At 41.6% G+C, this 12,537-nt stretch overlaps 2 protein-coding genes across 5 annotated transcripts in view; one reads left to right on the plus strand and one right to left on the minus strand.

Annotated features, from left to right (window-relative positions):
• The window catches only part of RO60 (Ro60, Y RNA binding protein), a 30,221-nt gene extending 25,720 nt beyond the window's left edge, over positions 1-4,501 (minus strand). Inside the window, exon 1 of the mRNA XM_047704284.1 lies at positions 4,366-4,501. The gene's annotated coding sequence lies outside the window, so the exon portion shown is untranslated. The remainder of the gene's footprint in view (positions 1-4,365) is intronic.
• Positions 4,061-12,537, plus strand: part of UCHL5 (ubiquitin C-terminal hydrolase L5) — a 45,254-nt gene continuing 36,777 nt past the window's right edge. For 2 of the 4 annotated variants that reach the window (XM_047704285.1, XM_047704286.1), the window contains exon 1: positions 4,061-4,499. In XM_047704285.1, coding sequence (XP_047560241.1) covers positions 4,169-4,499 — 331 coding nt within the window. In that variant the 5' untranslated portion in view covers positions 4,061-4,168. Of the gene's footprint in view, positions 4,500-4,748; positions 4,943-12,537 lie in introns of those variants that run through there. The other 2 variants (XM_047704287.1, XM_047704288.1) reach the window with 1 other exon arrangement.

Consider the following 12,537-nt stretch of genomic DNA (forward strand, 5'->3'; position numbering starts at 1 on the left):
CTTTATCAAGGAGCATAGGTAGCTGCCTCAATGTTAATACCTAGCCCAACCTCCAGGATCCTATCACAATCCTTTGGAAAATTTCCTTTCTGTATCCCCCTGCCCCCAAATATATGTTAGCAATCATCCCAAGCATAGGGTCTCCTGATATACTTCTGAGTCTCAAAACTAAGGTTTTATTAGACAGCAGTAAATGACCTTTTCCTAACAGCTAGCCCCTCAAAGTCCTGGAAACTTTGCTTTCAAATTCCTTGGAGACTAATGCTATCCCTAACACCTTCCCAATTTGAAAGTATATAATCAGCCACTCCTCAAAACTCTAGAGCAGTTCTTTCTGCCAATGGGTCTTGTTCCTATGGTTTAATAAAACCACCCTTTCTGCACTGAAGACATCTCAAGAATTTTTTCTTGACTGCTCCTGAACCCCAAAAGTTACATCACTCATCAGGGAAATGCAAATCAAAACTGAAATGAGACACCACCTAACAATCAGTAGGATGGCTACAATGAAAATGACAATAGTTAAGTGTTAGGTAAGGATCTAGAGAGATTAGAACCCTCATACATTGCTAGTGGTAATGTAAAATGATGGACCATATGGTAACTTTATATTTGACCTTTTGAAGAACTACCAGACTGTTCTCCAAAGTGGTAAGGGGTTTCTTTTTGGGGGTGGTGAAGATGTTCTGAAATTAGACAGTCGTGATGGTTACACTGAGATAGGGAAACTGAAGGGACTCCATGAAGGACTACTTTTTTGTTCCTTTTTTGGCTTCTAATCTTGCCAGGACCTGTACCCCGACCTTACACATGTATGCCTTATACTTATGTATGCCTCTCCCCTTCTTGTAAGAGTCCAGGAGTTAATGATTTCTTTGGAGTGGAATCCAGCACAATTGATAGGAGTGACAGGGCAAGCTTGTCATGTACATTTTGCAGACCAGGCTGTAGATACCTGACACCAAGCCTTCTGGCATAAGTGACTTAAGGAGGACACCTGAGTCCTCATCCTTGTTTTGACCAGTTTCTGGATGCCTAAGAAGACATGCACACCAGATCGCAATCCTCAATAAAAACCCCACCCTCCAAGCAAAACAGACTCACTCTCCTTTCCTTTTGAAGTCTCTCAGATACTATGTCTCTATCTGTCCTCTCTATATATCTTCAATAAACTCTACTCTCACTTCCTCTCAGATGGGGTTTGATTTCTATCCTTTGTAAAGCCAAACACCCTCTTGGCTGGTCCTGTAGGACTCCTTCTAGATCCATGGACCCAGTCTGCCTACATCAACACAAGTCTGTGAGTATACTAAAAGTCACTGCAGGGCATACTTTAAAATAGCGAATTTCATGACATAGAAATTCTATCTCAAAAATCTGTCATTAAAAATAATGAAAACTAAAAACTGACTATATTAAAATATACCTGGTAAGTTATATAAATAAATAGACATTCAAATGATATTTAACCCTGTGCTTTTTTTTTTTTTTTTTTAAAGATTTTATATATTTAATTGACAGAGGGAGACAGTGAGAGAGGAAACACAAGCACGGGAGTGGGAGAGGGGGAGAAGCAAGTTTCCCACTGAGCAGGGAGCGGGATGCGGGGCTCAATCCCAAAACCTCAGGATCATGACCCGAGCTGAGGGTAGTCACCCAAGACTGAGCCACCCAGGCGCCCCTTAACCCTGTATTTTTATATATGTCTTTAGAAAGCAACTTGAGATACACACAGACATATACAGGACTTTAATTTTCCCTTTCCCCAACTCCCATCATCTCCCTCTTCAAAGCTTAAGCTCCTCTGTCTGATTTAGAAGGCAGTTTGGAAAGTGAATGAGGTCAGAGCCTGGTCATCAATTAATCCACTCCTGAATAATCAAGTGTTGTAAATCCAGATTAACAGCAACTACAAAAAAAGATAGTTAATTCTTTGGGTTGTTGGCCTGTCCTATCCAGTGCTCTTAAAGCACACTACTCCAAAGACTTTAATAGAGCTAAAGTTGTTTTAAACTTCAGTAAATTAAAATTTAGGGGAGAATTAAATAGATGACAGAATTTTTAAAGGTATGGCCACGATGTGAAATTGGTTGTGGCCATTTTATACAATGCCCACTTCTCTCTTAATATTGAATGCAAAAACCAGTGAATGCCAGTAATTAATATACAATATGTAATAGCACTTCCTTCTGCTTTGTGTTCATTAGAACATTTAGAGTTATCTTTTAAGAGTACTAATACTCTTTCTTGGGCTCCTGTTTTTCTTTGAATGTACACATCTGAGTATCTTTCCAAAGTCTCTTGATCATTTGTTATTTGGAAAATGCTTTTATCCCAAGAGGTCAAACAGGTTTTGCAGCTTAATCCTTTCTAAATGAAGTCAAAGCTGATACACATCTATGAGTGTGCAAGAAAATTTAAAAGAAACCATACTGCAAAAACTGGGGCCACAAATGAAAATAAATTCATCATTCATACCTGAGTTGATCAAGTCAAATGATGCAATAAAAAGTGGTGAGGAACTGTAGCAAACTTGACAGCATGCCATTCTATAGCCACACACTTTCAGCCAACTGGTTGCTATGTAGTAGGGACCTTTTATTACCAAATCTTCTCATTTTTCTCAAAGACCCAGAAATCTGGATTTTCATGTGAAGTTGGGATTAAATGTTAACACAACTGAAGAAAATTTAACCCTCCTTTCTGGTTACTTCTAGGTTATGTCAAGGGCTAAATTTTCAGTTTGGTCTTTCTACAACAGGCACTATGTTGAGCTGGATATCAAATGTTAGTTACGAGTACTTATTCAGCACAGAAAACACTTTCAAGTTCACAGCAGTACTATAGGTTAAAATATACCACAAATTATCACAAACAGCTTTGGGCTCCAATGACCCTCATTCTAGGTATGGATTATTAAGGAAACAAAGCTAGATTCTTGTGCCTCACAAACTTTTCCATTTAGCATACTTAACGGAACAGATAATGAACAGAAATCCATGCCCCCCAACCAGTCTCCTCTTTTTATTTTGAAACTTCAAGACAGTTTCATATGAATAAATAAAAAAAAAAACACCTGAGACAAACTTTCATTTCTACTCCATAATACAGACATGCTTTTTCTTTTTATTTATTTTTTTAAAAGATTTTTAATTAATTAATTAATTTATTTATTTATTTGACAGACAGAGATCACAAGCAGGCAGAGAGGCAGGCAGAGAGAGAGGAGGAAGCAGGCTCCCTGCTGAGCAGAGAGCCCGATGCGGGGCTCGATCCTAGGACCCTGAGATCATGACCTGAGCCGAAGGCAGCGGCTTAACCCACTGAGCCACCCAGGCGCCCCTTTTTTTTCTTTTTAAAGTAATCTCTTCGCCCAATGTGGGGCTCAAACCTACAATTCAGAAATCAAGAGTTGCATGCTTTACCGACTGAGCCAGCCAGCCGCCCCATAGCCATGCTTGTTTTAATATAAAAACTGTCCTGTTGTTTCTCTCAGTAATATTTGTCATGCTTATTTTGTGGCTTCACAGAGTCCATAACACAATGCTCGCTAACTCCGAGGTACAGGTCACCTGTTTGAGGAGCAAGGAATCAGTTTTGTCTGCTAAAGTATTTTTCTCTGGAATCCAAAGGCCTTTCTTGGAATTCAGAGCTTTAAGGAGTGATGCATAAATAAACGTACTCCTGAAGATTTTAATCTTAAGACTAGTATACTGCGAAAGCCTGCTGAATGAGGGTAATTTCACGGTTTAGCGAAAATAGGCATTTTTGGGTTAGCTCATTATCATCTCAGAAACATTACAAATGCTTTTAGAATAAAACACGACGTTTTTCAACCTCCTTTTCTTTGAGGCATCGCATCCCCTTACACTTGTCTATCATCCCCACGAACTACAGAATTTCTCCTCTTGTCATTCCCTCGAGGATAAATTCGCCTTCTGTCTTCCTACAAAGATCCCTCTTTCCAAGCCCCAAATCCCGGGCAACGCCTCTCCGCGCAGAAGCCGCGGGAGGAGGAGGAGGAAGAGGAGGAGTAAAGCTAAAGCAGGCCCTCCGGACGCTGGCCTGTGGAACGCTATGGAAGCAGAAGACGGAGCAGTCTCGGGTTTGGGCAGGGCCCACCCTCAGAAGCGTCCCAGCCGGGCCAACCGAGGTTGTGCCTGCAGAGATGCTGGTTCCGCTATCCAGCCACGGCAGGACTCAGAGGCAGGGCTGGGGAGAACGACGGTTTTGCCAAGCGTTTGCTCCGGCCTCAGCCTCTGGGATGCTGGATGACGGACATGGAGGACCAGCCAAACCCTGCGCGTCCCCGGGTCTGCTCAGACCGCACAAAGGGCCCCAGCCGGCCTCCCGCAGTTTCCTCACCTGTGCTTGGCGGCCGACCCTCCGAACCCACAGCGCCACCGGGAGAAGCCCTGCGCTTCAAGAGAGACGACAAGAAGACGCTACAGCCCCACGGGCACTAACTGCTCCAACTCCACCGCCGCCGGGGACTCCAGGTTAGGATCCGGGGAACGAGCCCCGCCCCTCTCCTTTTGCCCCGCCCCCGACTGGCGAGGATCCCGGATGTTGCCTCCTACGGCGCGCTGAATCCCCGCCCTTTCTTCTTAAGCCCCGGCCCCTTCCGAATCCGCTACGGGTCCTGCACGGCCTAGGAAGAGTTTCGCTGTCTCCTGGGTGGCTAGAGCGTCCTCCCGCGCTCTGTCGCGCTGCAGGTGACGGAGCCCGGAGGCTGTCGGGAAGTAGGCGGGGTGACGTGGGGTTGACGAGCTCAGCGGCGGGTTTGCCGAGATCAGTGGCTGGCTGCAGCTGGTGCGGGGGGCGGCCGGATCCTGAGGTGGAGCGGGGCGGTGTGTGGCCGGGGCCATGACGGGCAATGCTGGGGAGTGGTGCCTCATGGAAAGCGACCCCGGGGTCTTCACCGAGCTCATTAAAGGATTCGGTGAGAGACAAGGGACCGTCCTGGGCCGGGGGTCACGGGAGGAGGCCCAAGCTGGGCATGGAGTGGTTCTCTGCGGCCCCCGCCGCCTTGCGTCCGAAGGGAGGAGACTCCAGAAGCCTGCATCGCGGAGGTCTCTCGTCCCCTCCTCAGTCTTGGGCAGTCGCGTTTCCGCACTAAATTTGAGAGCTTCATCACGAGGGCAGGGATCCTGTCTGTCTTGTGCACTGTCGTATCCTCAGGACTCGGCAATCAATTACTTGTTAATTGACTTGGGCGCTCCTCGCCCCCGCCTTTCACGCACGTATCTCTCCCTTCCCACGGTCGCTTCTCTGGGGAGCGTTCCCTTTACCCGGCAGGTGTGCCTAGATGCACGTTCTCAGGCCATCAGTCTTGCAGGAAAAGCTAGGGTGTACCTCCTCGACGGTGGGGTGTGTATGGCCCAAGCCTTGCAGGAACCCGAGATTCTAGTTACTCAAAGTAGAACACCTTGAGTGTGTGAGTAGCTCTGCGGACGTTCACACACGCTGACTGCAGGGGACTGACAAGCCACTTGGCTGGTTCTTCTCCCGGCTCGTTTTTTGGCTTCCGGTAAAGTGTGGTTTCTTGAGCTAGTGCTCTAGACTAGAGGCCACATGCTTTCCTCAGGGTTTTTTTTTTTTTTTTTTTCCTGACCATGTTTCTTGTCTTACATCCTAAATAGTCAGCATATTTGACTTTTTATCCTTTTGTGTCCATCTTCCCATTCTTTTCTTTGGGCAGTAACTTTTTATTTAATTGCTACATTTCTTCAAGTATTATTAATTCTAGCTATTATGTTAAAACTTGTACTCGGGATAAAAACTAAACTTTGATATAGATACTGTCTATTGTACATAGATGACTATTTGGAATATAATTTATCAAGCATGTGTTGTTTACCTACTGTATCTCAGGCACACTGATATGGCTTGGGAATTTTCAGTGTGAATAAACCATGACTGCTCTTATAAAGATCTGACCCTCAAACTAACATCGTTTTTTAATTGCTATGTTAGAGCACATACAAAATGTTATGGGAACACAGGTCATGGAAGAGCAAAGAAAAAACATAAACTGTAGTAATGTTAAAGTGTATGCCACAGGAAACAGCTAGCAAAGTGACAAAAAAAGAATGTAACTGTTTGAATCTGAAGCTGAAAGGTAAACTGAGGCCAGATTGTATGCTGAGTTGTATAGTTTGGATTGCCCTGTAGTCACTGGGGACTTAACTGCCAAAGATATTTGAATGCCGAAATGACATTTTTATAATTAAAAAAGGTTTACGATGTGTAGTGTGCAGGGTGGAGTGGTATGAAGGGAGAGAAGCTACCAGTTTCTTAAAATGGTTGGAGTCAGGGGATTAGCTTGACCTAAAGTTATGGGTTAAAGAGGAGGAGGTAGTTGCAGTAATTTTGCTCCATTTAAATCAACAGGACTACTGACCGGATGTAGGGGAAAGGGTGAAAACGACTCCATGGATTCTAGCTTGAGTGGCTGATGAAGCTTGATGAACAAGCTTGATGGACAAGAAAATGAATTCATTTTTGAATAATGAGTTTGAGATGTCTGCAGGTTTACCTTCAAAACCTTAACTATGGGGCGCCTGGGTGGCTCAGTGGGTTAAGCCGCTGCCTTCGGCTCAGGTCAGGATCTTGGAGTCCTGGGATCGAGTCCCGCGTCGGGCTCTCTGCTAAGCGGGGAGCCTGCTTCCTCCTGTCTCTCTGCCTGCCTCTCTGCCTGCTTGTGATCTCTCTCTGTCAAATAAATAAATAAAATCTTAAAAAAAAAAACCTTAACTATTATGACATATTAAAGTTAACATTAAGAAATAGTGTATTAAGCAAGTTTGTTTTTAAATCCACTCCATTAACAGCTATTGCTTCAGTCCCATATGTATAGAAAATTTACAATTGAAAATGATTAAAAGTCATGCATTAGAGTGATATGTAAATGCATCTTCTATATTGGCATATATGAAAAGTGAAGAAATTGCTGTTAATAGATTGGCTACATTAGCAGAAAAACTTTGCAAAAAGTTAAATGATGCAAATTGTGTGTCATCATCAGATACCTCAAAGAGAAAATCAGTTTATTCCAATCATTTCCTTTTTTTTCTCTTATCTAATTCTATAGATTTAAAAAGCTTGTTGAAGTTCGTTTTTTAAAAAGTAGATAATCTTATTGTGTTATGAAAGCTATTTGTCAGTTTATTTTGAAGGTTTCTTCACTGGAAGAATTGTGGAGTCAGTGAATATATAAATACAAATTTTAGTGAAATATAACATCATGGTAAAACAATATTCTTTTTTGTTTTTTTTTTAAATTTGTTTATTTGAGAGACTTCTCCAGCATGTGTGCAGGTATTGCGGGGTAGGAGAGAGAGAATCCTCAAGCAGACTCCTCACGGAGCACAGAACCCCATACAGATGCAGGGCTCAATCTCATGAGCACAAGATACTGACCTGAGCCAAAACCAAGGTGGGCCACTTAACCAGCTGAGCCACCCAAGCACCCCGAAAAACAAAGTTCTTATTAAGAAACTGATGGAGTACAAGCAGAATTTACAGTTTTAATTGGTGCGGCACATACATAATTCATAAATGCACCAGAATAGTGATGGTCTACTGATTAAAAACAGAAGCTGTAAACTTCCGTTTCCAGCCAAAATGGAATAACAGGGACTGCATTTACTTTTCCTACAACAGATCAATGACCCCAACTTCCATTTCAAGAACCTAGAAAATGAAGAGCAAATGAAACCTGAAGTAAGCAGATGAAAGGAAATAATACAGATCAGAGTTGAAATTAGTGAAACAAAAAAGAAAAATGATGGAGGAAATCAATGAAACTAAAAGCTGGTTTCTCAAAGATCAATGAAATGGATAAACCTCTAGTCAGCCTTATCAGAAAAAGAAGATCAGGGGGCTCTTGGCTGGCTCTGTTGGTAGAGCATGTGACTCTTGATCTTGGCTTTGTAAGTTTGACCCCCCCCCCGCATGTTGGGTGTAGAGACTGTTTAGAAATAAAATCTTAAAAAAAAAAAAAAAAAAGGAGAGGCGACACAAATGACCAATGTTAGGAGTAAGAGAGAGGATACTGCTATAGATTTTATAGATTAAAAAGATAATGGAGTATTCTAAACATCATTATGCCAATAATTTGACAACTTAGATGAAATGTATAAATTTCTTTAAAGACAAAAATTACCAAAGTTCAAACAAGAATAACCAGTATAGCCTTACATTTACCAAATAAATTAAAATTGTAGCTTAAAATCTTGCCACAATGAAAACTCCAGCCAAAATTTCTTTGCTGATAAATTATTTCAAATACTTCAGGATTAAGTAATACCAATTCTACACAAACTTCTCCCCAAAAAAACGGAGAAGGAATATTTCCCATCTCATTCATTGAGGGCCATCATTACCCTAACTCCCAATCCAAAGACATTATAAGAAAAGTAAACTATAGACCTAACTCCATCATCAACATAAATGCAAAAATTCTGAACAAAATATTAGGAAATCTAATAATATATTAAGTGGACAATATATCATGCCTGACTGGGATTTATCCTGGGAATTCAGTGTTGGTTTAACATTTGAGATTCAGTGTGATTTACCATATTAACAAGCTAAATAAAAACTATATGATTATCTCAATAGACACAAAAAGCATTTGATAAAATCTAATGTCTGTTAAGAAATATATGCTATTATATTTTACCGTTTGCCAGCCAATGAGTTAGTCTGGCTCAGTTTTATAAAAGACTGTATTGATATATTGATAAAGAGAGAAAGAATTATATTACTGTTGGCACAGTAAGCAGCTGGAGATTCATGTTTGCATTGGTTCTCTTGTCCTACAGGTCCATGGGAGTCAGGATGGATCCAGGTGGATGTTGCATACATGGATCTATGTGATAGTTAAGGAACCCTGAGCTTAGGGGACTTTTAATTAAAGAGGTTGCTAACAAACCTGATCAACCTTTACCTTTAGGAATATTCTATGGACAGAAAATACGTCTTATCTCTGCACCGGGGGGGGGGGGGGGGGGGGGGGGGGGGGGGCACTGTCTCTGTCTTATGTCTGTTTATCAAAATAACGTCCTTGAAAAGATAGTCCAGAACTTTCAGAAGACAAGCGGAAAAAGGAGAAACTCATTGAAAGTTGTCTCCCAACAAAATCCATTCTTGTTTTCTATATCAAACTTGCCTTTCCCTCAGCTGCTCTGATTAATCTGACCTGACCCATAGGTACCAAGTCTGTTTATCTCTTGTAGTGTTTACATTAGAAAGCAGGTGGCTTTCTCCTTAAATTTTTGTATTGACTTTTTGTCTTGTCTTAAGGCATGAACTTAGGTATATAGTGATTTTAGTGATTGCATGGACTCCTCCTGGGCTTGCAAGGAAGAAGTCTTGCAGAATTCCATCATCCGCAACTCTGACGCAGGAGTTGAGACAAATCTGAATGACTTTGGGGGCCAATTTAGAGTTGCCTTGCCAAGAAGGTCAGTTATGATTTCTCTTGAGGTACATGTTACCTTGTTTTGAGGAGAGAGGCAAGTTAATGCCTGGTTTCACACAAAAAGTAAAGGTATACTTAAGAGAGTGCACCTGGTACCCCTAGAAACAAGTATTGCTTATAATTGTGGGGCCCCCAAAATAGAACCCTCTCGTTAGGAATACAAGTCAACAGCTTTCCAACTTGACGTTCCCAAATAGTTGAGTCTAGTCCTTGTTTTTGAAGTGCTTGCTTGAGTGCCCACAATCCAGTTTTTCCTATTTGGTCACATCACTAACTAAATAACATGGAATAACATGATTAGTGAAGAGACTTGATGCTATTTTTTGGTAGGAGGTACAGAAGCGGGGGCCATGCCTTTACTTCTGGTAGACTTGGTGAGGTTGGGGGAATGACAGATTGTGAAAACTGTTGGAGGATAGCATTAAATTTAAATTTAAGGCACTGGCGACAGGGAGGACCCTACCATGGTATTTTTCTTGGGGAGAAATGTGCAAGGATGTTTTTAAGAGAGCTATTTCTTGAAATTAGTTTTTGAATAGAACTGCTTTATGAAGCCACCAGTATCATAATGCAAATGTATTTGTCAATACATAAATATTTCAAACATATTTTAATTTTAGTACTTCCTTTCACTTGGGAGCAGTGTGTTCTGGTTTGGATGACAGATTCTATGGCCAGCCTGTTTAAGACCCAGTTCAGTTATCCATGGAAAGTGTCTCTGATCAGCAAAGACAGCGGTGGTCTCTCCTATCTCATAACTTTGAGTGTATCTTTTATATGTAAATTCGCTGCATTGTCTTTGAATTGTATATACTTGTTTTCTACTAGTGATGAAATACTTCCTCCTTTCCTCCCTCCTTCCTTCTTTCCTGCCTGTCTTCCTTTCTTTCGTTTACCTCCAGTGTGGGACTGAAATTTAGGACTCTGAGATAAAAAAGAGTCAGAGGATCTATTGACTGAGCCCCCAGGGATCCCCCTAGTTGTGATAGTATTAAGTGTCATGACAATAGTTTATTATTTTCTGTCCTTGCCAGGACCTAGTACCATACTTGGCACCTAAAAGGTATTTGTGAAATACCAGCATTTTGTTAACTTTTTAAAGCTTTCCCCACCCTGCCCCCATCTTTTTACTTAACATATGTCAGGAAGTTTGCATTAGGGGATTCTTTATATTTAGTGTTAATAATGTATACCTCACAAGAACTGTGTGGATTGGATGAAGCAGAGGAGTACCCTTATTTTATACACAAGGGAAGTGAGGCTCAAAGACATTGTGTTCTTGCTCAAGGTTAAGAATTTTAAGGTAGTGCTGGGATTGGAATCCAGCTCTCTTGAATCACTGCTACTTTCTTTTTGTTTTTTAAAATTTTATTTATTTATTTGACAGACAGAGCTCACAAGCAGGCAGAGAGGCAGACAGAAAGAGAGGAGGAAGCAGGCTCCCCACAGAGCCAAGAGCCCGATGTGGGGCTTGATCCCAGGACCCCGGGATCATGACCCCAGCCGAAGGCAGAGGCTTAACCCACTGAGCCACCCAGGCGCCCCTACTGCTGCTTTCTTTTTCCTGTACCATACGTTATTTGAAATCGAGTGTACATAAGGGAACTATTAGATATTCAATGTGTATAAGGTGATAGATACTAAGAGTTGAATATTATGTTTTCCTTATATAAAGAGACTGTGTGTGTTTAGCATAAGGTTTAAACAGGTGTCACCACTTGAAATTCACCCTGTGCAGAAGATTTGGGGACACTTTTATTCAGTGGATTTTTGTTGTTTTGGTATGATACATACAATGTTTTGATGTTTGGCCTTTTTACAGTTGATTTCTAATAGCAGTAACCACTGTTAACAATTGCCTTAGTGTCCTTCCGTGCCCTTTTTGACACTCAAAAATACAGGTTCACACTTAGAAGGCTTTTTCCTCTAACTTCCTATATGTGAATGTCTAGCAACATGTTTTCTTTTTTTTTTTTTAATTTTATTTATTTATTTGACAGAGAGAGATCACAAGTAGACGGAGAGGCAGGCAGAGAGAGAGAGGGAAGCAGGCTTCTTGCTGAGCAGAGAGCCCGATGTGGGACTCGATCCCAGGACCCTGAGATCATGACCTGAGCCGAAGGCAGCGGCTTAACCCACTGAGCCACCCAGGTGCCTGCAACATGTTTTCTATTACAATCAATCTAGTAACTCTCCCTTGTACATATATCTTTTCATGCAGAGCGGGTACTTAGGGACACCTGGGTGGCTCAGTAGGGTAAGTGTCTGCCTTTGCCTCAGGTCACGATCCCAGGGTTCTGGAATTGAGTACCACATAGGGCTTCTTGCTCAGCAGGGCTTCTGCCTCTGCCTGCTGTTCTGCCTCCTTGTGCTCGCTCTCTTTCTCACTGACAAATAAAAAAAGTTAAAAAAAAGAGAGGATACTTAATAGATATTTGCTGAATAGAGCAAATTGAGTCTGAGGTGGTATGAATGTCCAAAGTCATGTAGTTGGTTGACCCAACTTTTTTTTTTTTTTTCAGGTAGATCAAAGGCTTCTCTAGCTTTTACTTGAAAATAATCTGGAATATTAAAATATGTCCAGACTTTGGAGCCAGATGAGGGTTTTATTAGTTTTTTGGCATATACTAACTGTAGTGAATTTAGGCAAGACACTTAAGATCCCTAAACTTCTGTATAATACTTGCCTTGCAGTGATTAGGGAAAATGCATTTAAAGCACTTTACAGATAGAAGACACTGTAAATATGGATTTTTTTTTATTGAGATAATATTAGTTAATAGTAAACCCTTACAGTGTGCCAGGCACTGTATTAAATGTATCTCATGCATACTAAATTATCTCATTGATTCCTCATAACAACTCCATGAGTTTTGGGGGACAGAGAGGTTAAATGGTCATATAGCTAGTAAATGGAGGACCCGGGATTCAAACCCTGGCATTTTTGAAGCCTACCTCTTAACCAGTACACTGTTACTATGATACTTACCACTAGGACAGGGTTTCTCGACCTTGGCGATGTTGACTTTTTGGGCCAAATGATTCTTTAC

The sequence above is a fragment of the Lutra lutra genome, chromosome 15 (genome assembly GCF_902655055.1).
Source record: "Lutra lutra chromosome 15, mLutLut1.2, whole genome shotgun sequence".
NCBI classification, from domain to species: Eukaryota; Metazoa; Chordata; class Mammalia; order Carnivora; family Mustelidae; genus Lutra; species Lutra lutra.